The sequence below is a fragment of the Strix uralensis genome, chromosome 1, assembly GCF_047716275.1.
Source record: "Strix uralensis isolate ZFMK-TIS-50842 chromosome 1, bStrUra1, whole genome shotgun sequence".
NCBI classification, from domain to species: domain Eukaryota; kingdom Metazoa; phylum Chordata; class Aves; order Strigiformes; family Strigidae; genus Strix; species Strix uralensis.
The window spans coordinates 131405230-131431312 of record NC_133972.1 but is presented as its reverse complement, the minus strand read 5'-3'; the positions used below and the strand labels follow the sequence as shown (position 1 = coordinate 131431312).

At 42.9% G+C, this 26083-nt stretch overlaps 1 protein-coding gene across 2 annotated transcripts in view; it reads right to left on the bottom strand.

Moving 5' to 3' along the window:
- Window positions 1-2673: 2673 nt before the first annotated feature.
- Window positions 2674-26083, bottom strand: part of RGS20 (regulator of G protein signaling 20) — a 41171-nt gene continuing 17761 nt past the window's right edge. The window contains exons 1-5 of one of the 2 annotated variants that reach the window (XM_074881332.1): window positions 23990-24292; window positions 11020-11168; window positions 6910-6996; window positions 5844-6078; window positions 2674-4635 (exon numbers count right to left, since the gene is read on the bottom strand). In XM_074881332.1, the coding sequence (XP_074737433.1) occupies window positions 4447-4635; window positions 5844-6078; window positions 6910-6996; window positions 11020-11168; window positions 23990-24088 (759 nt within the window). In that variant the 5' untranslated portion in view covers window positions 24089-24292 and the 3' untranslated portion in view covers window positions 2674-4446. Of the gene's footprint in view, window positions 4636-5843; window positions 6079-6909; window positions 6997-11019; window positions 11169-23989; window positions 24293-26083 lie in introns of those variants that run through there. The other variant, XM_074881323.1, reaches the window with a different exon arrangement.

Sequence of the window (26083 nt, the reverse complement as noted above, 5' to 3'; positions counted from 1 at the left end):
AAATAAACCTGAGGAGTTTCAGCTCTTTACAATTTCATACAGCTCTGTTTCACTACATCAGCACTAATCTTGAATTGTTTTACCATTTTAAAAGGCTTGGGATTAATTTAGTTGCAATGTTAATATAGAAAATCTTTCGTTAATATCATTGAAATAATACTGATCCCTTTCATGGCAGAAGATGTGTTCTTAAGTACTGTTTAGAGCAAACTTGTTTAAAGATTATTTCACATTGCGATAGTCTTTCTCATCACTTTTTCAGATAGCCTTTGTAATCATTAAGTGAATAAGTACACGATTGTGTGATAAATTTTAATCTATTTTTATACAGTAGAGCCCTTCAGGATATATGTGAAATTTTTTTAATCTTTGTTTGCATTGTGCTAATGACTTTGTAATTTAAAGGTCAGTGTAAAGCACAATATGTTGGCTGAAGGAGCCCATGCAATTTTAATACTGCTTAGCAGGCTGGTGAAAAGAGCAGTCTTTAACAGTATGCATGTTCTGTGGGAGTTACTGGTTTGTGAAAGTGCAGATATTGAAGAGAGAATACCAGTGGACTGGAAAGTTGTTAAAGCTTAATGATATCCTGCAGTTAGATAAATGCCAAGACAAACCAACCATGCTTATTTTCAAGCTAGGATAAATTGATTTTGTGATAATTTCTTATTTGATGAATTATAAATAATGTCTTGTGTCAATATGATTTTCTCCTGCTATTCACGTAATAGCTTGTCTAGAGTAACTTCTCCTTTTCAGTGCAACTCAGTTTTGTCCTGAAAAAAGTTTGTGCATTATGAGTAAATATACAGTAATGAAATGTACTTAAAAACCTGTCTTCTGTACAGGTGGGTTTTTGTTTTCCTCCTTCCCCTTCCCCCCCGCCCCGCTTCAATGAAATCCTGTATTAAACATCCTCAAAGTAACAAGATATTTAGGGGAGTGGGTTGGTTGTTTGGGTTTTTTAAGACATATTGTCAGGGTATTTAGGGACCAGCATTCTGCCGTTGATGTTGGGTGTAAGCTTAAACTTAAAACACAGTGTTAAAATTTGTTAACGTTTTTCAGGAAAGATGCGCATTGCAAATGTCAGTATATTGTAATGCAGAAGTAAAATGAAAATTGCCTAGAGAATTTTACTTGCTTAGAAGTTGTGGTACGTGGAAAATAAGCTTAGAAATTATTATTTTCTTCTTGTAATAATCTAATGTTAACCATAGAACTGCCTAAACCAATATAGCTTTCTCTCCCCTCTAATTTCATTGCATCTTTTTCTTGCAGAAAAACAGAATATATTGTTTGATATAAAATACGAGTGTTTGGTCTGTCTTCCAGCTCTTAATGAGGTATCTTTGCAAGGAAGAAAGTTAACTTGAAAGAAATGAAATCCTCCATTTAATGAAATAACACACTTTGATCTGTTTTTGATGTGTGTCTGATCTTTCCAGCAAGCTGAATTTGACCTATTTAAACTTATTTTTTTCAAATGAGAGTTTTGGAACACTCTTAGCCACCCTGATTAAAACAAGTACAGCATTGTCAGTCTTACTGCAAGCTCCCCATGAATGCTGCCTTACTGATATATCTAGTTTGTTTTGTTGCAGTTACTACCTATCATGTAATAGTTTATGTAAACTGAAACTGTATTGATAGTGCTTTGGGTATTTTTACTGGAAAATCAGCTGAGATAACCAATGTTGATACATTAAGCAGTGGTGACCACTAACTGGACCGTCTTAAGTAGTCATATATAGAAGGGCTTCTTCTTAACTTAGTCATCCAGTGTTGTGCTACAGAGGACAGAAGCACTTTGATTTGCTGTCTCTCAAGTTTTTTGGTTTACTTTTTTGTGCTGACATGTAGAATAGTATTTTGGTTTTGGAAGATGATGGAAATACAGGCGGGTCTAGAGGAGGGCCACAAAGATGATCAGGGGGCTGGAGCACCTTCCTTATGAGGATGGGCTGAGAGAGTTGGGGTTGTTCAGCCTGGAGGAGAGAAGGTTCTGGGGAGACCTTATAGTGCCCTTCCAGTACTTAAAGGGGGCCTACAGGAAAGATGGGGAGGGACTTTTCATCAGGGAGTGTAGCAACAGGATGAGGGGTAACGGTTTTAAACCTGGTGAGGCCACACCTTGAGTATTGTGTCCAGTTTTGGGCACCTCAGTACAAGAGGGATATCGAGGTGCTGGAGCGAGTGCAGAGGAGGGCAACGAAGCTGGTGAAGATCCTGGAGAATAAATCTTATGAGAAGCGATTGAAGGAGCTGGGACTGTTTAGTTTGAGGAGGAGAAGGCTGAGGGGAGACCTCATCACTCTCTACAGCTACCTGAAAGGACATTGTAGAGAGGTTGGTGCTGGTCTCTTCTCACAGGTAATTAGCAATAGAACAAGAGGGAATGGCTTTAAACTGCAACAGGGGAGATTCAGAATGGACATTAGAAAAAAAATTTTCACAGAAAGAGTGGTCAGACAGTGGAATAGGCTGCCCAGGGAGGTGGTGGAGTCACCATCCCTGGATGTGTTTAAGGGTCGTTTAGATGAGTGTTTGGGGGATGTGAGGTAGGGGAGAACTTTGTAGAGTGGGGCTGATGGTTGGACTCGATGATCCCAAGGGTCTTTTCCAACCTGAATGATTCTATGATTCTGTAAATGGAAAGAGGGTAGATTTAGGTTAGGTATTAAGAAGACATTCTTTACTGTGAGAGTGGTGAGACACTGGCACAGGTTGCCCAGAGAGGTTGTGGCTGCCCCCTCTCTGGAAGTGATAAAGGCCAGGCTGGATGGGGCTTTGAGCAACCTGGTCTAGTGGAAGGTGTCCCTGCCCATGGCAGGGAGTTGGAACTAGATGATCTTTAAGGTCCCTTCCAACCCAAACCATTCTATGATTCTATGAAACTGGTCCATAGCTATTGTTAACTTACTGTGTATCGGGTCATCTCCTGTGGTGCTGTGTAATGAAAAATCTCATTGTTTGTTTAATAACATGAACGCAGTAAGGGGAGAACATGTGTCTTGCCAAGTGCACTGAGGAAACAATTTAATTGATCTCCTAAATTCTGCCTTGTTATTCCCATTTCCTTTTTTCAGAGAAAGTCCCCATCTTGTGCATTTCATAGTGCTGGAATTAGGTGAAGAGTAGGTTTTAGAAAGGCTACAGTAGATGTCACTGATCTATGCCTGTCTGGTTCTTCCCTTCTAAGGTATTTTTTTCTTGTTCCTCAGGTCTCCTTTTCCTACCTATATGTGTCTTTTGGTTCATTTCAATAAATGTGCAGGAAAAAGTACAATTCAGTGGAAGTCCACTATAAACTCTAAAGTTTAATATAGTGGAATTGTAGTGAATCTTATAATTTAAAGAAGTTAGAATAACAGATCTACACATAGATTATGTGGATTCAATGTTCTTTCTTCCTACGCTTCCTGGGATTACTGATTTTGAGGTATGACCAGAAATCAAGTGTAATGCTTTGAGGATACTGTAAATGAACATGGTTTATTAGTGGATAGAGCTGTTGCTTTTCTTTTGGACAGTCTAAAATAGTTCTGTGTCAGAACAGTAGTTCCAGCTTCCTCTTTTTGTCAATTAAATGTGTGCATATCTGTAATAGAAACCTTACAAGATCTGTCAGGTAATGGGAGAGTTTAATATGTACAAAACCAAGATGGTTGATACTGCTGTCCTCTCAGGAGCAATCTTACATCTACCTACTGAGGGAAGAGAATAATATGTGAGAATTCTTGTGCTTTATTTTGGAATTTAAATGCCCAGACTCTTCTTCTTCTTAATTAAATAATTTAACTTTTATAAACATGAACCATATGAACTTAAAAATGCTTTCAGCAGACTCCAGTAGTAAAATAACAATTCTTCAGCAAAAGATTTTTATAGGCAGCATTATTTCAACCATTAGCTTTCATAAACTTGAGATTGCCATACCAATTTCCATTAGCACACCATATATGCATTAAATATACCAAGACAAGTGGAGTGTACCTGTGCCAGGTACAATATGTGAAAGTTTGTCTAGTGTAACCCAGGTATTGACAGTACTGTTTTTACTTCGGTCACAGCGTGGATGGGGCAACTGGTTTGGTTTTCAAGAAAGTTCTAACACTCCACTTGAAAATAAAATAATAGTTTTCATGCTCAGTTGATATTTGTACCTCAGACATACATTGTAACTTGCATCATTTGAAAAAATACTGCATTTTTTGAACAGCAACAGTTTCTCTTCATTCTCTTCTGCAAAGTAACACTGAATTTGATCAGAAACTGTAGCTAGATGATTGTGTCAGAGCCTTGTGCAGGTTTAAGTCATTCAGTCTGTAGTAAAACTTGCCTGAGTTATTTTCAGGTAAATATCTGATTAATTCTATATGCCCTGTGGATTGGTGTAGCCCGGAGTTCAGTTTGTTTCAAAATAAATACATTTAAGAAAAAATTCTATGCTTCAGTGGATTTTTCAGATAAGGACCGAAGCAAGTCCTTATAAATAGCAGAGTTCATAAACCGTGGGTAGGAGTCTCTGTGCATTAAGGTATAAATTTGAAGCTGTGCGTCATCAAAGGTGTGTTGCGAGGGTTCCAGCATATTTCGGTTAATAACTTCTCTTACTCTGGAGTCCAGACTGACCTGCATATTAAAATAGAAAATCAGATAAATAATAGTGGTTAATAGTATGTGGGGATTTTCAGGTTGATTTTATTGGTTGAAAAGGCAGTCTTTTTAACCATTTCAGCTGGTGTTCTTCAAGAGTGTAAAAACTGCTAAATATACTTAGGCAAAAAAATTACTGTGGTAAAATTTGAAAGTAGTAATCTCTTGAGTATGGATAGAGAAATGTTCTCACTGAGGTGACCTTACTTTGACCAAGACTGCCTGCAATCCCATTATTGCTGAAACCTGAGAAACTGGCAGGCTATTTCCAGACCAACTTCCTGCTCTGTAGTAGAAGATTTGTAATTTTTTGTGACAGTTTGTTTCCTTGGGAGTTAGCGCTGTTGTAAAGAGACTGAATTTAGAGTAAAAAATATGGCACAGATGAAAGCCTTAACCTGGGAAGCTGTAGCTTAATCAAATTCCTGTGTTAAAAAGCAGGGTGAATTAATGTGAACCACAGGTATGGCTATATAATGATTTCATACAACATACAAGTAATGTCTTTTTTTTTTTTCTGCAAGGCTCTAGTCTCTGTAGAAAGATATCAGTATTACTGGAATAGACTACTTAGATTTAAACAGCATTTTTATAAGTATGAAAGTATAGCTTGCACTGCAAACAATTGAGTTTTGCAAGGATATTGGAAGGTTTAAAATTCTAGCCTGCTTGGCAAGATTATACTCAAACTGAACTGAGGTGTCTTTGAAACTTGACATGTTTGCTAACAGCAAAGCGAAAACTTTCAGGAAATCGGTGTGTTCTATGCCATATTTTTCTGCTGCTCTTTGAGCAACTTGTGCTTGTAAGTAACACTTTATTTGTGGTTACTGTGCTTTTGGAGAGATGCACACACCACCTTCCTAGTGCAAAGGAAAAAGAAACTGATTTGTCCAATAAGTAAATTTTAAGTTGAGCCAGGATAAGTGATCATCTGTATATTTGTGCCTTGAACTAAACATTTTACACGAGCATGCCAGCGTAGCATAGGAGGAGCTTTCTTACAGCTAGTTTTGACCATCTCACCTCAGTGATGGGTCTGCCTTTTTCTCCTAAATCTCTACTTGTTGGCAGTGGAATGTGGGGGGAAAAAGTTCTCCCTGGGTATTGTTGTAGCTTTAAATGCATGTTAGAACTAACTATGCAGAGCAACATCAAATAATGTACTGGGAAAAGTAATATACCTCTTTTGGAGAAAGGATAGAAATATAATCTTCATAAATCAGTCTTGCTTTTTCTTCAATGACACTTTTGTTGGATTCTTGTTTTAGTTCCTCACAGGCTATCCAGAAAAGCATGTTTTCCTCACTGAATTCTGTTCGTAGAAATTCACGAAAAGCATTTCTGCCAGCTGGAGTAAGCATCAACTTGTCAAATGATTGAGCCCAGGCATTTACTTCTTCAAGAGTAGGAGCAGGGCTTCAGGAAGGAGGAGAGGACAAGAAGAGAGAAATGAATGAATATTACTCTTTGCAGCTGGGCGGAGGCATCTGCCATCACAATGGAACAAAATTGCAAGATTCATGGGGCTCTTAATTTCTCACCAGAACTACCCAAGTGCAAACTCTAATAAACATAAGATGTGTTTTAAAAGTGTGCTTATCAAAAGCTCCGATGCAGATGATTGCCAGTACTTTGATGCAGAAATTGCAGTTTACTGCTCAAAGTAATTGCAACAAAGAAGTCCCTCTGCAACAGCTAAGCATTTTTTCTATATCTAATAGTCCTTGTTGAATCAGTGTTAAAAATTGAATGAAAATACATAGAAAGAAGCAATGATTCAAACCCTATAAAAGGTACCCTCCTGTCTACTACAGTTTTACAGGTGCTCCTACGTGTTTGAGCAATTCTGAAGAGACAGTTGCCTGACTCTTGGGAGGATCTGAGCTCCTCTTTTATTATTTTTGTAAGGCTGAGCACTGACAGTTAGCTTCATCACATAGTTGCTGGGTGGGAACAGGATGTATTTAAAAAGTAGTTCAGAAAAAAGGGGAGACTGTGTTTACAATGCTGGTTTTGGTCTGCCATGTTATGAAAGTGGGGATGTGGTTAGATGCTGCGTATAAATAAGGTAAAAGATTACAGGTCAGACCTTTGGCACCTTAGGAGGTAAAGAGACAGAGGACTGCAAATTCAGCATAAATGACAAATAGATAATGATTATTTACATATTTCAGGTAATGCACTTTATTTAGTATGGTTTGGGTTTTCTTCATTTTAGCTTGACAGTACACTTAGTAAAGACCATACCTTTCCTCACAGTTTGGAATACCCTCTGCTTGGAGTTCGTGAGATGTTCTTCTTGCTCTCTCCTCCTCTTGATTTCTAACTGTAAGACTACAAGGTAGCAAACAAAATTTTAGTCAACTTCATAGAGGAGAAGGCTGAACATATACCAGTTGCTTTTCCTCTGATATTAAAAGAAAAATTGACTGGTAGGACAGAAGCTAACAAGTAGTGACATTACCCATAGTTATACTCTGACATCAGTTTTACCTGGTAAACTTTAATGTAGATGAACACTGTTCAGTATTGTATCACAGACTTTCTATACAGGGACTGTAGATTTATAGAATATCTTGAGTTGGAAGGGACCCATAAAGATCATTGAGTCCAATTCCCTATATAGAGTATACATGAGGGTGTGTGTATATATATATATGGTGTATATATATGTATTCATGAGTACCCTTTATCACATACTGAATCTTTTCTCCATTGATGCTTATTATAATGTGTATGCTTGATGCAGTGTTTTTACTGAGGTTCACTAGATGCAGTGGTTTTATGTGGGTTAGACTTAAAGGTTGGTTGTTCTGGTTTCTGTTTTTTTTTTTTTCTCCTTGGCTATTTTTTATATCCATAAGGCACAATGAGGGCCAAGACGGTTTAGAATGGTGATACCATGTTACACGAAAGCCAGAGTTCAGAGGCTGGAGCACAGGTTTTAAGTAAGCTAGACTCTTCTGTATGTGATGTTGGAAGTGTAAGCATCTTTCAGATTTCAAATGTGGATATAGCCAGATTGTGTGGTAATTGATTGCAACTTAAAGTATGTGCTTCAGAATGTGAGGTCTGGCACACAAAGAGCAGATATATCATTGCTGAATATCATTTTGAGTATGTCTGACTGGAAATGAGTATTAGTTTGTTTGTAGCATTACAGAAGAATGTTTGCTGCAATCACTAGTGATCACAGAATTTTTCATGTCCCACAGAAGGGTAGCTGTAAACTCCTGCTGCTTTCATCAAATGTTAGTTTAAATAACTAGTTTTTAAAAATTCCTTTTGTAGTTGTAGATGATTCTTTTTCCTTTGAGACTGGATTTGAGAATATACATACTTCTTTTTAGGGAGTGGGGACTGTTCCAGTTCATAGGCTATTGTAGCGTAGTGAGAAATGCACGTGCATACAAATACACGTTCATGTCATCGGTAAGGCTGCTTAAAATTTGTCAAGAAGAAAAGCTCCTGGTGAACTATAACCTGTAATTTATATGAAAAGGGTTCTCCAGCTGAAATAAAGCAATACAGTTATAACTTCTAAGAAAATATAAAACTTAATTTCTTCATTTCTATCTTACCTTTCTTTAATGCTAATGTTATAACAGTTTAATTGCCTTAATTGTTAAGAATCTCATTTATCTCTAGTAAGGCTTTTTGTTAAATCTGTTGATTTTTCTCTCCTTTTTGCCTTCTAAACTCATGGCTTTGTCTTATTTGCAGCCTTACTATTTACTGGTTATCTCCTCCTTTTGCTTTCTCTAGTGTTAGTCCATAATCTGCAGAGACCTGCTTTTCTCTTTGCCAAGGCAGTCCGTGCATTGAAGAGGTAGGAAAGCTTTCCTATTGTTAAAATGGAGAGCAGATACTACAAACACTTTTTTTTCTGCAACATCCGAACCATACATTTAAACCCATGAACTATTTCAATTCACCTTTTCGGGGGGGGGGGGGAAAAGTAGTTAATGTTAGTTCTCTGTTCTTTTGGGGTGTATAGGTCTCAATCCTTTACTATCCTTTTTATCAGTGATTCTGGCCTTTTTTAAATACGAACAGTGATAGATTATCTATTCCTTACACACAGACAAGAAGTGATATGCTTGTTAGAGGAGTTATTGGATTGAAGGGAACCAACAGATCTAACAGGAAGGATTGCAGTCTTCCTAAGATAAATGCACAAAAGGGTAAAAAGACAAAAGAAATAACAAAAGCTTCTTTAAGAGAACATGTCATGCCTCAGAAAATTACTTGAGTGCAGGCTCTTTCCCTAGAAATGTACAGGTTAAGAAAAAAGACACTAGTGCAACACTGCATCTCAGGATCTCAAAGAGTAACAGGCTGGAGGCTTGGGTGTTGGCTTTAGGAATGAACACAAGCTCTGAGTATTGAGCTGAGAGACTCATTTCACCATGTCTTCATTCTAAATCTACTATTAAGAGTATGTTGAATATTGGATGTTCAACAACTCAGCCGCATGACTCATGTAGACTGTTATTTTTATTCCTATTCATAATTTTTCTCTTCAAAGTACTTGAGCTATTTTGAGGAAAGGCACTATGAACAGGGAATATAAATAGCTTAATTATGGCTTGTTTTGCATTTCTTGCTACTAGAAAACAATTGTTCTCAAAAAAAAATCAGAAATTATTTTAAAGCTAAAACAAGCTGCTCTGTTTTGGAGCTTGTACTGGTTTCCCAGATGATTCTGAAGTGCAAATAGGAATTTTAAGCATCATGAAATTTGGGTACTTTCACACACCCTTGAGTAAAGTGCTTTCTTTGAATTGTTTGAATAGTGAGGTGCACAGAAAATGAGCACCCTGCAAAATACCAGGTAAAATGACAAAAAAGCACTTTATCAACAGTTCTAAAGATATTTTATGTATCTGACTTAGTAGATAAATATGCCTTATTTTTTCTTTTTATGGAAAGACAAGTGTTTATGTAATGGAGCTCTAGACCGAGTCACTTGTGATTGCACTGGACAACTGTTCAGATGACACTGGATGCTCTATGGGATGCTTTAACAGAGATGCCATTCTGCAAGGTGGTAAACTGACCCTGTATAGGCACAGTACTCTACCTTAGTTTACCTCTAAGCACCTGCTGAAAAGCATGCTAAGATCAGAGCCAGAGTTCTTGCCAACTTGCAAGAAATCTCCAGGCGGCCTTTTGTCCTGTCAAATTATTCACTATTTGCATTTAGGGAGGGCAGAACTGGCTTCTGATGAGCTGAGTACCAAAAGCAAAGGAATGATCAGCCTGCTCTTCCCTTGCTTTCCAGTGTGTTCTTCAAAGCATTTGCTACCAGCTGCTGTTGCAAAAAAATAATGGTGAAATAGATTCCTAGCCTGGGCTGTAAGGTTATTTGAGTTATTCCCTTCACCTCAGTGCCAGGTTTGCTTTCTCTGAAGTGTTTATATGGTGCATAGTGCATTTATAAGAAGCACTCAGCTTGCTGTCAGTGTTTTGGTTCAAGTCCTATGGCTGTTTAAGGCTTTTTTTCATTGAAATATGCAAGTTCTGGTCTTGCCCATTAAGTAACAGTTGTCCCCAAACAGATACAGGTCTTTTGGGTATGGGAAGCTTTACTTCAGTTTTGAATGAAGTCACTTGGATTTGGAGGAGCTGGTAAGAGAGAGAAGGTGAACCCATTAATCTAAGGAATTGACCGATTCCTTTTCCTGTTTTGCTTTGCCCCCCGATAACTTTTTCCCCCTTAACACCTTGTAATGGGACTTCTTCTGAATTATGTTCTGCTTAACTCCTCATCTTCAGCAAATTACCCACAACGTTTAAAGTCTCTGATCCTAAGGATTAACTTCATATGAGTTGCAGGTGCCATGAGCTGGCAACGCTAATGACTACTGATCCAGTTGCCTTCAAAACAAAAGAACACTGCTGGGGACCGTCATTCATTTTCTGACCTACAAATTCTTCCACCTTCTCTGAACTCCATTTAACACAGTCTGTGCTGCTTGTTAAGTCCCAGCCTTAAATCTAAATCTGTGACATTCTGGTATTGCTTTCAGTTTTTAGTGGAAGCACTGGTGAAGGTCAAGGCTGAGGAGAACAAGTCTGGCACAACACAGACCTTCCATTACACAGTATTGACAACAAAAGTTTAACAGATACTGTACAGAGATTTTTTTTCTTTTTTAAAGTCTATTATTTCAATGGCAGGAAAAAGAGTAAACTGGAGTGGAAGGTTGTGTCCTGTACTAGAGCACTGTCATCTCAGTCCCAGATTTGCAGAATTACCCAGGTGGTCTGTTTGGCTTATGTTGTCCTATACACAGGTTACTGCCTCCCTCCCCTGCTACTCCGTTCGCCAGAGACTTGAATGAGAGGGGTTACCACGAGCAGCTGCAGCAACAGCACCAACAAAAGCAGCAGGCATTGGAACCTCGATTTCCTGTGCTGTGCTGAGTCTGCGCAGTGCCTGGGTTCTCCTGGGTCGTAGACATCTGCCGTTTGCGCATCTCCATCCGCTCTGATCCCATGGGCTGCAAGACAGCAAGAGAAGGGGGAAGTAAGAAACATTTCTCTTTTTTCTTCTTTGCTTTAAAAGTCTCACCAAGAAGTGCTGAAGGCCACAGCTCCAAAGGAACTGAAAAGCTAAATGCTTGATTTCCACCCCCCCACCCCCAAGCTCTTAGGTGTTGAATCCTTTGGAAGACTCACTCATTTTAAGTGCCGTGATGGAAGGTAAAGGGGCTAATGAATTCTGCACATGGGTGGGAATACAAAGAGGAGAGAGCAGTGATGCAGAGAGCAAAAGGTGGAAGTGAGAGGTCTCTGAGCTGCAGCTCTTGGCACAGGGGAGTTGAAAAGGGTTTCATATGGTTTTTGACTTCAAAGCCAGTCCTAAATAAAATGGTACAGAATAGAGGTAGTTAAAGCCTCTCTTCTTCTTTCTTTTCTTTTTCCATTTCTCTTGATTAGCCAGTGCACAGAGTTAGTGATGCTTGAATGAGATACCTAAGCTCTGCTGAAAATCTGGCCTTTGGTGAGTATTAAGGATGTCTCAAACCTGCTGGTTGCCCTGTAGCAAATGGGAAGGGCCAGTGCTGATATGTCCATTATAGGTCTGCCACAGCTTTTTAAAGTTTTTTCTCAAGAAGGAATCAAGTGCTTCTGTGAAGATGAGGAATTACTAATGGAGAAAACACATGACTGGATGTTAATATTGAACATGCAGGTTTTTGGTCACCTTCCCCAACTGAAGACAGCATGAATCAATTTTTGGTGGAAGCACTGGTTGTGGTTTTTGCACTGTTCTAGGAAACCTTTTTGGGAGCCTGAATTCTGCAGATTCTGTAGAGGAGTGGTGTTAATGAAATGACAAGTCCCCTTGAAGTCCCTGTCCTTTTCTGACCTCTCTCTGAGCTTCCAACTTGCTCTACAACACTTAATAATGCTCTCCCTATTATGCTGAGGGTTGTGCCATATCTAAGTGACAGATGTCTTTTATAGATGAAATGCCAGTTTGTACAATATGAATACGTCTTTCTTCATTTAGTTTGTATTTGATTTTTGGATACATAACTAATCCTCCTGTGTTATGAGATCCCTTTGTGTGTAGGCTTTTTCAGGTTGCTAAACCTTCTTTTGAGGCCATGAAAATTGTAGTGGAATTAAAATTAGCTGCTACCTATTTTGATTTTTCTTTTAATTGATAATTGAATACCAGACTCAAAATCTGAGCTGAATACTGGAGGGTTAAAAGTTGCCTTCCTTTCTGAAATGTTCAGCCAGGTTTAGGAAATACTGTTGTAACTTGAGGGAGAATGCGCAGACATTGTCACGACTTGACAGAAGTGTCAGGAGAAGAAAGGAGATTGTTGTACCAGAGTGCAACACTACATTTTGCTAGGTTTTTTTATGCTGGATTTGTTTTTCTTATACAGCTTAATAGTTTTTGTTTTTCTGAGAACCACCCACTCTCCCAAGAGAAAAATGCATGACATGCTGAGCAGAAGATGCACCTGTTCTGCAGGAGGAATAAAATATAAGAACAACAATACAGATAAAAATGATAAACCCATTTTGTATCTCTGTAGACCTAATCTGACAAGCAATGCCTAAGTGTCCAGAAATAGAAAATCAGAAAAAGAGCATAGCTTCCAAAAGCCCCACAACCTTTCTTGTTTTAAAATGTGGAAGAATAAATGTGAAACATTTGTAGATTCAGATTTCTTTCCTTCAGAGTTTCAGATTCACAGAAATAGAACAAAGCCCTAACTATTAATTTCCTTCTAGATACCTATACTTTTTAAAATAGAGCATCTTCATATTTCAATTAGAAAGTGATAGCATATGAAACATTATTGGAATGATAATATATCTAGGAATATTTCAGGCTGCTTTGGACAAAACAATTATTGATTAAAAAGTGTAAGTTGGATTCAGATGTGTGGTTTATATAGCCTAATCCATCCACTCTTACTTTTGAGATGTTTTATGAGGATAGTTCACATATTCATATCTCTAATCCATATCACAATTGGACTGATAGTGGTCTGAGTAGAAAAGCTGATTCCTCTTTGATTTTTTTCCCAGAAGAAAGGTAAAGGATAGTGGAAGTAGGAAGAATAAACTCTTCCTCCCCACCTCATCCCACTGTAGCTTAATTCAAAAGATCTTTCTGGATCCACTGTTACCATTTCAGGTTCTTCAGAACTGTTCTTTGACATCTTTAATGAAAGGGAAGACGGTGCAAGTAGCTGTATGGCAAAAACTGCCCAGCAGCATTGTGTCTTTGTTTCACTTCTGAATCATACACCTTACTTAGAAGTTTTCTGGTACTATAGGTTTTTATAAATGTTCATCATTGCATCATTTCTCACACAGTTTAAAGAAAAAGAAGGACTGAGCAACACAAATTCATCACATTTTTTCAGATTAAATGATGCATTTTCATTTTAACTTTGCAGATGTATACCAACTTTCTCATTGAATAAGCAAGTAGGTTTTGGTCATTTATGTGATGAAGATTTTTTTTCTGAAAGATATTTTTAGCAGATAAAGCGTGCTTTCATGATAGCAGAGCTGTATTAGAGTAATGAGAAATAAGAGAAAGAGGGCTGGAATAGATCTGGTGGCTTAAAGACAGCCCAAGCTTTTGAATTACAGAGCTGTTTAGTGATTATCGTGCATGTACTTCCTGTGGTGGGTGACTGTTATATTGTACATTCGGTAGAGGTTTGCAGTGGATCACAAACTAGAATGTGACTTTTTGTGGTGTATTATGTGTGGTAAGATACAGGAAGTAATTTACTCCTCTGTGCAAGTACTACGGGTATCACATTCCAAGAAAGATAAAGCATCTAACAAGATGTTTAGAAAGCATGACTTATGCAGAAAAACTGTAGGAGTTTGGGTTGTTAACCTAGAAAGGGGAACTCAGAAGCATATCAAACTTCTGATCAGTAAAAGGTTATGATGTTCTACTGTTCTTTCAGAGAAATAACGAGTTAGCTTGGGCTCAATAAAATCTAGGCTCTATTTTATAGGATGGCAAGGCAGAGAGCTGAGCGGTGGTTCTGCAGTCACAAACTTCTTTGGCACACATAGTATTAATACTCATAAGACAAACATATCAGGCTGGTCCAGATTCACAGACCAATTAATGAGTAAGTGATCCATCCCAGCATTGTTTTTCTAACTTCATTCTTCCCCGTTTTGTTTTGGTTTTTTTGGTTGTTTTTTTTTTTTGTTTGGTTGTTTTTTTTTTTTTTTAAAGCAGCTCTGTCTCTAGACCAAACTGTTGTCAAGTGCGTCATTCTATATAATCTTCTACCTGGACCAACTCCCTTTGCTCACATAAGTGGATGTCTTAAATTAAAAAATCCAGGTTTTTGTGGTTCATCTTCTAACCAGAATTGCAAAATAAATTTAAAATGTTCATGTTTGCAGCACAACTTGTTGCAAATGTATATCACAGTCGTGGTTGTACTGAGACTGTGTAATGCCAGACATGAGGCCTTAATGCACAGTAAGACATAGGCTCTGCCTAAAGGATATGTCATAATTTCATATGTATATTCATGGAAATACACTGGCTTCCTAGATTTATTTGCTTTTTAAAAAAAGATGTAATTAAAAAAAAAAAAAAGGTAAACCAGGGAAACAGAAACACTGCAATCTTGCAGCTGTGTATGGTGATATAAGAAGTTTACCACGAGCTCCTTATCTGCTGCTTTTGCTTTCCCATAAACTGCTCCTTGACTGGAACAGAGGCAAAGGCATAGACACTGAGTTTGTGCAAGTCATCTAAGGATTCGTTTTCAAAGAAAAGTACCTTAAAAAGTATTAAGCCTATCTGACTGTATGCAGGGAAGTATAATGATCTTGAAAGGTGTATGGGAAAAAAAGTTATAGAGATGAAGCAAGTTGTCTGAGATCATGCAGTGAGCTAATGACAGAGCCACTAATGGGACACAAGCAGAAAAGCCTTGTTTTATGTCTGTAGTTGTTCTTCTGCGACTTCTAGTATATACAGAATTCCACTATGGGTCATCAAAGTTCTCCATCACACTTTGCTGCTTCTTGCTGCAGCCACCATAGCTGTGTAATGAACCTTTCCAGACAACTGCTCAAATTACTGTTTTGAGTTGTGCTGTGTGCAGGAATGGACAGTAGATTTAACAAGTCTAGTGAATATTATTTGTAGGAATTTACAAAACTCCTTGCTTTTTTACAGTACAACTCACATTAGCAATAATTTAAACAACTGCTTGACTGACTTGCAGATCTGTGGGAATGGAGGTGGCTATTTTTTTGCCTTCAGTAGATTTTAGGTGCTCAGGGTGAAAAGGAGAGGATTTTCTTAGACCTCCCAGTAAAAAAGTCTGTTCATATAATGTTATGGTAGTTAATTTGGGACATCATATGGTCTGACTGGGTCATGCAGTAAGTGTAAAACCAGTTATAAACTCTAGTGCCTGTGTTCTTTGCAACAGTGATGAGACCAGCAGTATATATTAGTTGAAGAATTATTCACAGGTGGCCCCTATTGCTATAGTACATGGTACCAGTGATTGGTGACCTCTTCAAGTTTATTATCCCATAGTATTAGGCCAAAGAGCCTCAACCAACTGTGATCAAAACCAGTGGAACTATGACTGCTAATTTTGCAAAAGGGCTTTCCTTATTTTCTAGACTGATATTGTGGGTCATCAGGTTTTAATAACGAAAAATCTGAATCATCCACAGCATTCTGATCTAATAGCTTACCTTAAAGTTTTTAAAGGGAATGATGTATGTTGATACTTTGTTGATACATTTAGCTAAATATTTTTCTTTCCCTGTGGTAGTTGAGAATACATTTGGCAGATCCACAAGTGGTGAAGTGGGTAAGTAGGATAAGGGGCACATGGGTATTGCTCCCCTGACAGCTGCTGTGTTTCATAAGTAGCATAAGAAGTGGCCTAAACTTGTCCCTAAAATCTGACTGTGATGCTTAAATAATGATCTCTGTTTTCTTAAACCAGTAGTATGACACTGCAGAGAAAGGCATGTAGAGTTGGGCAGGAAAACCATTAGTTGTAGCAATTGGTTGGAAGACTTTGGAGCTCAAGGAGCCCTTTAAGAGCATTCAAAGGTGAGGGATAGTTCAGAGCTATTACTTGGCTGTAGGACAAAAGGGCGTGTTCCTGAGGAAAACAAGGCGTACAGCCATCCTCCTACATCTGGTGGTGTCAGGTACATCACTGAAATCTGACAGGAGACTGTTTAGTCAATATGGCATTGAAGTGGGAAAGAACCTGCAGTTAGAAAAAAATGGATCAGCTAGGTGCATCTTCTGTAAACATCAGTGCAAATGTTCTTCCATCAGCCAAAATATTCTGTTCCTTGTTACAAGGTATGCACTTTGAAAACGGCAATTGGTAAATGCAGCTGCTTGTCATACCAGCCTCCCAGGACAGTCACTTATGTAGTCAGCTGACACTGAAATAAAAACAAGATGGAGGTGTTCTTTCTACACGTTTCAGTTTGCATGACATGCAATTACTATCTGGTTTTAAATGGATTTTTTTCTGGACACTGTCAAGTATTTTCTGTTTCATTTCCCTGGACAATCAAATATAAGTGTGTCCATCAACAAAGAGGATGAAAATTCCATTCTAGTTCTTACACATTCAATTTTGAAGTATTAATGCTGATTGCATGTAGTGTGTGACAAATTTTCAACTGCTGAAAAGCTACATCACTTCACTATGGCCAGTGAAAACAAGGGGATTTATACCAGCTGAGGATATGATCTGGTACTTGTATTTATGCTGCTGAGAAAAGTGACTTCATATCTTGGGTTGGACTTAGTACCAGGTGGTGCTAAGCAGAGGTGTTATGAATTGTCTGAAATGCCTCGCTTCAAAATTTGTATAAATGTTTTGTTTAAAAATCCTCCTTCTGCTTCCTGAATCCATTTACACAGATGGCCACAAACAGTGAGAGTTTTCTGTTACCACTGAAAGTGACTTTTTCCCTCTTACTAAGAGAATGCAGAGGGTGAGTGTGTATCGGTGCACAAAAACTGTTGTTCTCTATTTCTGCTCTAATTGAATAGTTTAGTATTTATTCTTCAAGAGAACTCTTACTGTTTTGACTATAAAGTAAATTTAGAGATGGATGGCTTTATTTTTTCCAAGGTAGTTTAAGTATGTCTATATTTTTTTTATATATTTCTTTAAGCAGTTAAAGATTCAGACCTATGAGATGTGCTCTCCTCCTATTCTAATTGAGGTCCTTGCAAGTTCAGGAAGGACCAACATTTCACAGGTTCAGACTCAAATTACTGCTCTGTTTTTGGTGAGGGTTTTTAAGTTACTTGGGTAGTCCCACTGAGCTCTACTGCTTTCCCTCTAAGACTGAGGCACAGTTATATTGCTTCTTCAAGGTAAGAGAGGAAGGTCCAAGAGAAAAACTTGTCCCTGAGCCCCAGTGGAGTGATTCATCAACCTAGTTTGTGGCAGGTTTATCCCCTAATACACCTGGATTTTAAAAACCTCGGAAGCTCCTTGGTCTCTTGTTCTTGTTTAATTACCTATTACCTTAAACTAGATTGCTGCACTACAAGAGATCCATACCCTAAAATTTGCCTTGCTGAGGAAGAATAAGCAAATCAAAAATTGCTCATCTTTCTCTAGGTTATCTCCCTCAAACCAAAATGGAAGTTTCACTGCTCTGAACACCCTGTGCCTCCTTTATCTTCTTGGATTTCCAGACCTCTTAGAGGGTGCTATGAGAATGAACAAATTGTGTGAGAACCCTCTGTGCTGGATGCTCTCTGCACTTTGAGAATGGGGGTCTGCTGTCTCAGTTGCTCCAGATGGTGGGGACAATGTGCCTTGTTTGAAAATGGGTTGGAGAAGAAAACACAGGGGATTTAAAAACTGAGATAGATCGCTATCTTGTACATGTTGTTTAAGGAATCCAGAAGTACTTCTAGACTACTGATGAAATGAGGTGAGATACCCTTAACCAAAGGTCTTCAACCTCTACCATCTCCAGCATTTTTAACTCCAGGCTGGGTACAGTTTTAGCCAATTGCTGGATATAATATGAAATGTATCTCTACGTCCAATTATATTAGTTTGACTGTCTAAAGTAATGGCAGCACTGTCAGAGACACCTATGTCTGCTTGGTGAGGGCTTGGGTAGCCATAATTTAATAGAAAAAATATGACTTTGGTTCATATGGATAGGGAAGGACCAAAAGGTGCTACTCTGCTGATTTTTGGGTAGTCAGTGGGATCTGATCTTGCTAATATCAAGTCACTGTGGGGAATTAAATCCCTGAGCAGGACAGTCAGTGTCCAGATGGCAACAGGAATTTCTGTTGCAAAGGTCTTTGTAGTGGTGGTTTTGGCTGGACCAGATGAGACTCTAAATGATGCTTTACTGTGCAGTTCTTGCATCCAGCTGGCCCATGCTCCTTGGGACCACTCCAGCACATGCATGATCCATTCCTAGTGATTATCTTGAGCTACATACAAAAAATCTAACTAGCTAGTATACAAAAGACTGTCCTACATAATCATTTCTGCATCTTCAAGAAGTTTCTCTTCTGACTACTTACAAGTCTTCTCTGACTACCTGCAATCTATGTAGGGTTAGATCCATTTTGCAGCCTTGGAGTCTCTGGAAGGGCCGTATTCTCTACTCCAGATGTTAATCAGCACATTGAAACATAAAGAAACTTGACTAGGCACAGCAGGTCCTGCCTGGAGGAATCCACCAAACTGTCCAAATCCCACATGGAGTGCACCAATTAGTCAAATACTTAATTGAGCAAGGGGAGTAGGAGTTGAGTTGATCAGCTTCTCTCTGGTTGGTTCACTGTTTCAAGTCAACCTAATGTAGCTTCTATGCAGATGCTCAGGTGCAGAGTTTCTGGATCTCCCAAGGAGAGAGAGGCCCTTCTCTATATAATGATAACAACAAATTTAGTTCATTATAAAAATGTCCCTAACAAGCAATGAACCAAAAATAGAGGAAAAATAATGGCACATGTTCTTGCTGCTTATCCAGCTAGATAGCATCGTATGATTCATATAAAAAGTACGTGCTCATATTACTGAATGCTAATAAGTAATTTTTTTTAAAAAAGTCCAGGGATTTAAGCAAACATCTGAAAAGCTACTTTTGACAATAGTGGAAAAACTAGTGTATGCCTTAAGAGTAATGCTGACGTACTGGAATAAATATGTCTGTCATACCTTTTCCACTCCAAGGCATGCCTATCTGACATTCAGATTATGAGGCATCTCTGTAACCTTATAAATGCAAAGGTCAGGAATGAAAATTACTTCCTTGGTTAAAAGCACCTCAGATAATACTTGGCTTAGTTGTAACATTTATAGTGTTTACTAATCTCTCAGTAGAAAGGTGGGCTACCAAGAAAACAGCCTTCCCAAAGGAGCAGTATTTAAAGTCTAATCCACAAATGTCAAATTTAAAAACAAAACAAAACCACCAAACAAATACAAAACCAAAAACCGAACACAAGAATACACAGAAGATTGTAGACAATGATTTTATACTTTTAGCCTCATTTTATGCTAAAGGACAATGACATTTTCTCAGCTCAAAATGCAAAGATTCTATTACTTAAACATAATTACTTAGACATAATGTTTCCTCCTCATACACATTATGGTCAGGCAGGTGTGCAAGCCTTAACTTGTCCTCAGGGCTGATGTGCATGGCCACAGCATGAAGCTTTCCTAGTAACAATGCAGCCTGTGAAGCCCTGTGCTATAATGCTAGCTGACAGCCAGTTGGAGTGAGTGCACAGATGTGGATCATCATAGTCCAGTTATTTTTCAGTAAATACTTTGGGCCTGATCCAACCCCCATTAAAGCAATGAAAACTACCCATTGGTTTCAGCGAGCTTTAGGCGAGGTTATGTAACTCCTACAATTGCTGCTCTCTCTTTGGATCCTCCTGATGATAACCAGGGAGTTGGAAGAAAGAGGTTTTGTCCTTATCTACTAATGTTGTAAGAGGCTTGCAACTGGGGTCAAGTAAATCTCTGAATCTATATTTTATTAATTTAGAAATATTTGGGGCTGCAACATATTCCCACTGAAGCCTGTGGCAGTTTATTGTCAACTGAAATATGAACAGGAAGCTTGATGCTCGTGCTTCTTCCTCTTCATTGACAAATCTGACACACAGGCTTTCTGCATCAAGCAGTGTACTATTTTAGATAAAGAAGAATTATAATATATGTTAATGAACTCACCCACACATATGCACATGCTTCAGGCATAGTTATCGAATTGCCCACCTAGTGAGTTAAGAGCTCGTACAACAGTTTTTATTCTGTATTATTGGAGATTTGGCATCTTGTAGTGAGGTGACTGAAATGGTTGAGCATTTATGAATGTAAGACAGAGGTTAGCAGAGACTGACAGCCACACAGAATAAAATGGCTTCTTATGTCACTGCTGTGCCCAAGTCTTAAGTGGATAAAATTGCAAGAGAAAGCAGTATCTTTCTATGAGTTTAAATAACAATATTGGGATGCTTTTATGTAAAATGTCCAGAAATTGAGTGCCTTTTACCTGTTTTATTTAATTATTTTTTCCAGGAGTGGCAGCTCGGAGGAGCAGGGTTCATCGATCCAAATTGAAGCATTGCTTTGCACTTCAAAAGGAAGGGCTGAAAGTGTATCACCCCCACGTAGTAACAGGTAGTGGTGCCTTGATCACATCACCTGTTACTGAGGTCTCCTACTTAGGACTTAGATACCTGCTCCTTTTCTTCAGTATTCAGTGCTGCACATTTGGCTGCCAGATCAGCCCACTGTCTGCAAAAAACATCCTGCACTAAAGTATTTTTCTGAATAGAATCTGACTTTCTTGTTAAGAAACATAGTTACTTAAGGTTTCAGTGGGATTTTTGTGGGTGGCTTCCCCCCCCGCCCCGAGGGATGCCCTATATCTCCTCTGGTAGTATTTTAATGTATTTCTTTACTTTCGTTTTTATCACAAAAGACTTCACTGAAAATGTTACTCTAACATGCAATCAGCAGGGTCACTGTCATTACTTCTCTTGTAATATGGAAAAGACGTGAGAGAATTTTTTATCTGTTGCATAGAAAAAGCAACAAAAGCAACCTGTTGCTCCAGTACAGCTGTTTATGGCTGCTATGACAGCGGAGCTGTATAAACACGAGTATGGATGTAACTTTGTCCCATGCTGACTCCCTTCACAAACCAGGTCATTGCAAACTGCAATTAAGTTAAATCAGTGTCAAGTCCTTCTCTGCACAGCACAGACTGTTGGCATCCCTTGCCTTGGCGTCTGTGGCAGCTGGAGTCAGCCTTAGCAGATGGATGTCAGTTCACACTGGTTGATCAGTTCTCAGAAGCAAAAACAAGCCAAAAAACCCCCAAACCCCAGGCTTCGTTGATGTTGGGAGCTTTACTGCTGCTTCAGCCCTGCTTTGGCTGGCTTTAATGTCAGAGGAAGTATGTGCTTCTAGTTATTTTTATGCAGCTTGCTTTAAAAAAAAAAAATTCATTCAGCCTAATATTTTACAAACCTCTTTACTATGCAAACAGTGAAACTGGTGCATGTAGCAGATTGCACTGCTCCCTCCCATCATCTACTGAGCGCTTGGTTGCATTGTGCTTAATTATGAATGGTCTCCAAAAAGCCCATTTTACTGTACTATGAAGTGACTCATATCACACAGAAGCTCTGACAACTCGCACTGGGTACTGGAGTCACATGCCGCCGTATTAGTCGGTGACTCATTTCATATTGTACTCGGTGCTGAGATCTGACTCATATCGAACTGTGCGAGGAGCTGACTGACATTGTACTGGTCTGAAAGCTGGTTTGAATCGGGATGACTCACCCTGGAGCGCGTTGAACACTGATTCACGTACCGTTTCCTATTGATTCCGATTGTTGCGATTCACTTCGGATTGTACTACGCCGGCATCTGGCTGCTCTGGCAGGGCAGGCACCGAGGTAGCTGCCTTCTGCCTCGCCAGCTCGCCTGTCATGCCAAAGGGAGCAGCGTCAGCCAGGAGGAGTATTCAAGTCAATTTTAAAGCTGCAGTAAGGTCAGAATTTGACTTAGTACACCGTCATTTCAGTCATGACACTTTCTGGACTTCTTTGCTTCACCTGGCTATGACAAATTTTGAAACATGCCTATAAACAGAAAGTTAAAGGGTCATGAACCTCTCACTAAAAATACTCTTGCTTCTGAATGCTAGGGGGCCTCCGCAGTATTTCCAAGACCTGCTGCCTCCTTGGGATAACTTGGTATAGTCGCCTGTGCTTCAGGTTCATCACCTTGTGACCTGAGCTCCTAGAGACACAGAAACCTTCTAGTCTGAAAACTCCTTCCTGGTACTTTAAGCTGAGCCCTCAAACATCCTACTCACTCTGACAAATGTGCACTCTTCTTTCCAAGGGCTAGAGAGGTGCGTAACAGCCAAGGAGGTGCTTCCATCATTAACTATTTGGGACCCAGAGCAAAGATATCAAAATAAGTATTGATCCCCCGGGCAGCAGGTAAGAAATTAAATGGGAAATAAAGTAGCTGTTCTCTCATCTTAGAGCATTTTATAAAACGTAATACTAGTTTTGCATTCAGTTGGCTTGAACATGCATTTAGCTTAGAAAGATGCTCCTAATTTTAACACGTTGCTCCTAATTTTAACCTGACCACATGCAGGACTCTCCTAGCTGATAGTGATTTTGGCGCATTGGTTAGTTGAGCTAGTGGCTACTGGTGTTTGGTCCTGGCGTAGAGCAACGGTGTAACCGGCACCACGCTCCGCGGTGGGGCAGAGCGCTGGACCTGATGCCAACGCTCCCCTTATGCAATGGGCACAGCGGAACAAGGAGACTCCTCACCCTTACGTCATGCTGATGGCACTGTGTGAGAAGTTTTGATCTTACATTTTTGACAGCAAAAATGAAATAAGGGATTGGTCGCATCAAGTAAATTATATTGGTATGAAGTTACCGTGATTCTGACTGACATGTACAAGGATAATCTTATCTCACTTTCTGCAGTTGTGTCCGATTTTCTTTACCTGCTTTTTCTTGCCTACTGACATTAGCTAACGACGGAGCTCGGGAAGAGCCCCTTCTCTCACCTGAGGATGCGTGATGTGGCAGGCTGATACTGGAAGAGTCTATATGGAAACACGGGCTTGTTGCTACTCATCTCTGTTAACTTTGCAGGGGAGCCGAGGGCCCCCAGAGCGGCCGTGCCGCGGGACTCCCTTCGCAAAGGGGCGGGGGGTGATGGATGCTGCCTTATCTTCATCCTCGCTCGTGAAAAGAGGACGAAGGACCCGTGTGCGCACGGCGGGAGCCGAGCCGAGGCGTTCCCTGCGCTGGGGCGAGGGGGGCGGCGCGGAGCGGGGCGCGATCCCGCCCCGGGGAGCGGCGGCGGGGCCGAGCCGGCGGGGAGGGGTCTTGCCCTCGCTCCCGGGGCCGGGGCAGCCGGGCCCTGCGCTGGGGACCCGGTGGGAGCGGCGGCGGGAGCCCGGGCGGAAGGACAGGGCGCTCCCGGCGTGCGGCTCCCGACCCTCCGGGAGACCGGGCGAAGCGCCTTTTGCGCCGGGTCGCTCCGGTTCCTCCAGGGGAGGGTGGCCGCGGCCGCTCCCCTGCTCCGGTCGCGGGGGCCACCGGCAGCGGCGCCGCCCGTCCCGTCCCGTCCCGCTGCGCCCGGGGGGGCCCCGGCCGCGGCGCGGGGGTCGCGGCTGTCGGCGACGATCCCGCGCCTGCCCGGGGCACAGGGCCGCGGTGCCCGGCGGCCGCCGGGCGGGACCGAGCGGTACTTACGGTATCGGCGGCGGGGCCCCGCCGGGAGTCCTCGCCCGCTTCCCCTCCGGTAGCGGCGGGCTGAGTGCCCGGGGACGGCTGCTCGCCAGCCCCGCGCATGCGTCCGGCCCCCGTGGGATCGTCTCACGGTGCCGGCCGCGGACGCGGGCGGGCTTCGCCCGCCGTGGCCGGAGCCGGGGGGAGCGAGGCCGGCAGCCCGCACTCCCCGGCCCCGGCTCGACGGGCCGGGCTGCCGCCGGGTCGCCCCCACGGCGGGGCGAGCACCGGGGGCCGCGGTGGCTCAGGGGCGGTTTGCAACGGGAGTAGCGGCCGCATCGCCCGCACCGCGGCGGCGGGCTGGGGGGGGCGCGGGGGGAGCCATGGGGCCGGCGCCGGGGGGAGAAACGCTGGAGAAACCGGCGTGAGAGCGTGTGAGTGCGAGTGAGTGTGTGTGTGTGTGCGCGCGCTCAGGGGAGGGGGTGGGAAGGGCTTGGAGAGGCGGCGGTGCCGCCGCGGGGCTCGGTGCCGGCGCTTTAATGTTCATAGATGCCTTAAATGAGAGCCGGGTTTACAAATCCGGGATTGGAGCACGCTTGCATTTTAAGTAACTGCAGGGATCCATCTTCCTTCCCTCCCTCCCTCCCTCCCTCTCTCCCTCCCTCCTCCCCCCCCTCCCTCCAGCCGCCTCCTGTCTGCCCGAGGCGCACAGCTCACCGCCGCCGGGCTCTCTTGGTCCGGGTCTCCCGTTTCGGCGGGGCACGATGTCACCCGGCTGCGGCGGCGGCCCTGGGGAAGGCGAGTTCCCGTCCCCGCGCAGGACGGCGGCAGGGGCCCCCGGGCTGGGGGCTCACCCCACTCCTCCGGGGCGGCCCTCTCGTTTTGGGGACTGTCTCGCGGATAACGTCCCGCCACCGCGGGCCCCCGGGCGGACCCCGACGCCGGCTGCCGGGAGGGCGCAGCGCGCCCGGCGGCGGGACAAGGGTTAACAGGACGGCTGCGGCTGGCTCCGGGCTGAGCGGCACGGTCTTCCCGTGAAACCGAGACCGGCCCGGTGCATGAACGTCCTGCGCGTTCCCGGAGGTGGGCTCCCGGTTCCCGGGGACCTGGCTGGCAGCCCTGCCGTCGGAGCCGCTCCCTTCCCGCCCGCGCGCCGGGCGCGGAGCACGGCGGCCGCAGGAGCTGCCTTGCTGGAGCCGGCGGACCGAGGGACCGATGGGGACGGCAGGCGGGGAGCGGAGCGGCGGGCTCTGCCTGTGGAGCCCGGGGCTCTCGGCCGGGGGAGCTCACCCCGCACCCCCGGGGCTCCCACGCCGGTGCCGGCTGGGGCACGTGGGCGGACAGCGCCTTCCCCGGTGCGGGGAGGAGGAGGAGGAAAGAGGAGGAGGAAGGGGCGGACGCGGCCCCACGAGCGGTACTCACAGCGCCGGGCGGCTCGGGGGCAGCGGGGGGCTGCGGCGGCGCGGCTCCGTGGCACGCCGGGCATCTCCGGCGCTCCGGGGGGAGGTGGCCGGGCGACGGCGGCGGCGCCGGGGCCGGGGCCGGGGCGGGGGCCGGCGGCGGCTCAGCCCAGCGGCCCCGCAGCAGGGCGGCGAGCGGGCAGCTGGCGGCTGCCCCACTCCCGGCCAGCAGCACCGCTAAGCCCGCGGGGCCGAAGCGGGGCCCCGGGGCGTCTCGACGGGTCGCCGAGACGAAGCGCGGGCAGGGCCGGCGGGCGGGGAGCTCCGGCCGCAGGAAAGGGCTGGAGAGCAGAGCTGGCAGCAGGGCGAGGGGCCCGGCAGGCCTCGGAGGCTGCGGCGTGCGGGGGAGGTGTGGGAGCGGGGGGACGGGGCGGGGAGAGAGAGAGAGAGAGAAAAACACAAAATAAGCGTTACAGGGGAGGGCAGGCGGGCGCCCTACACAGCCCGACCCCGAGCGGAGCCCCTCCACCGCGGTGCTAATCCGAGCGGTGGCAGACTTGAACCCCCACCGGTCTGTCCCTGGGTGCTCGGGGCTGCCCCCTCGCCCCCCCGCAGGCACGCTCTGTGTTTTTAACTTTTGTAAGCTGGCCCTTGAGCTGAAGACTGGAGGAGACTTCCCGGACCGAGCCAGTGCCCCTTGGGGTGAGGGCTGGCCACA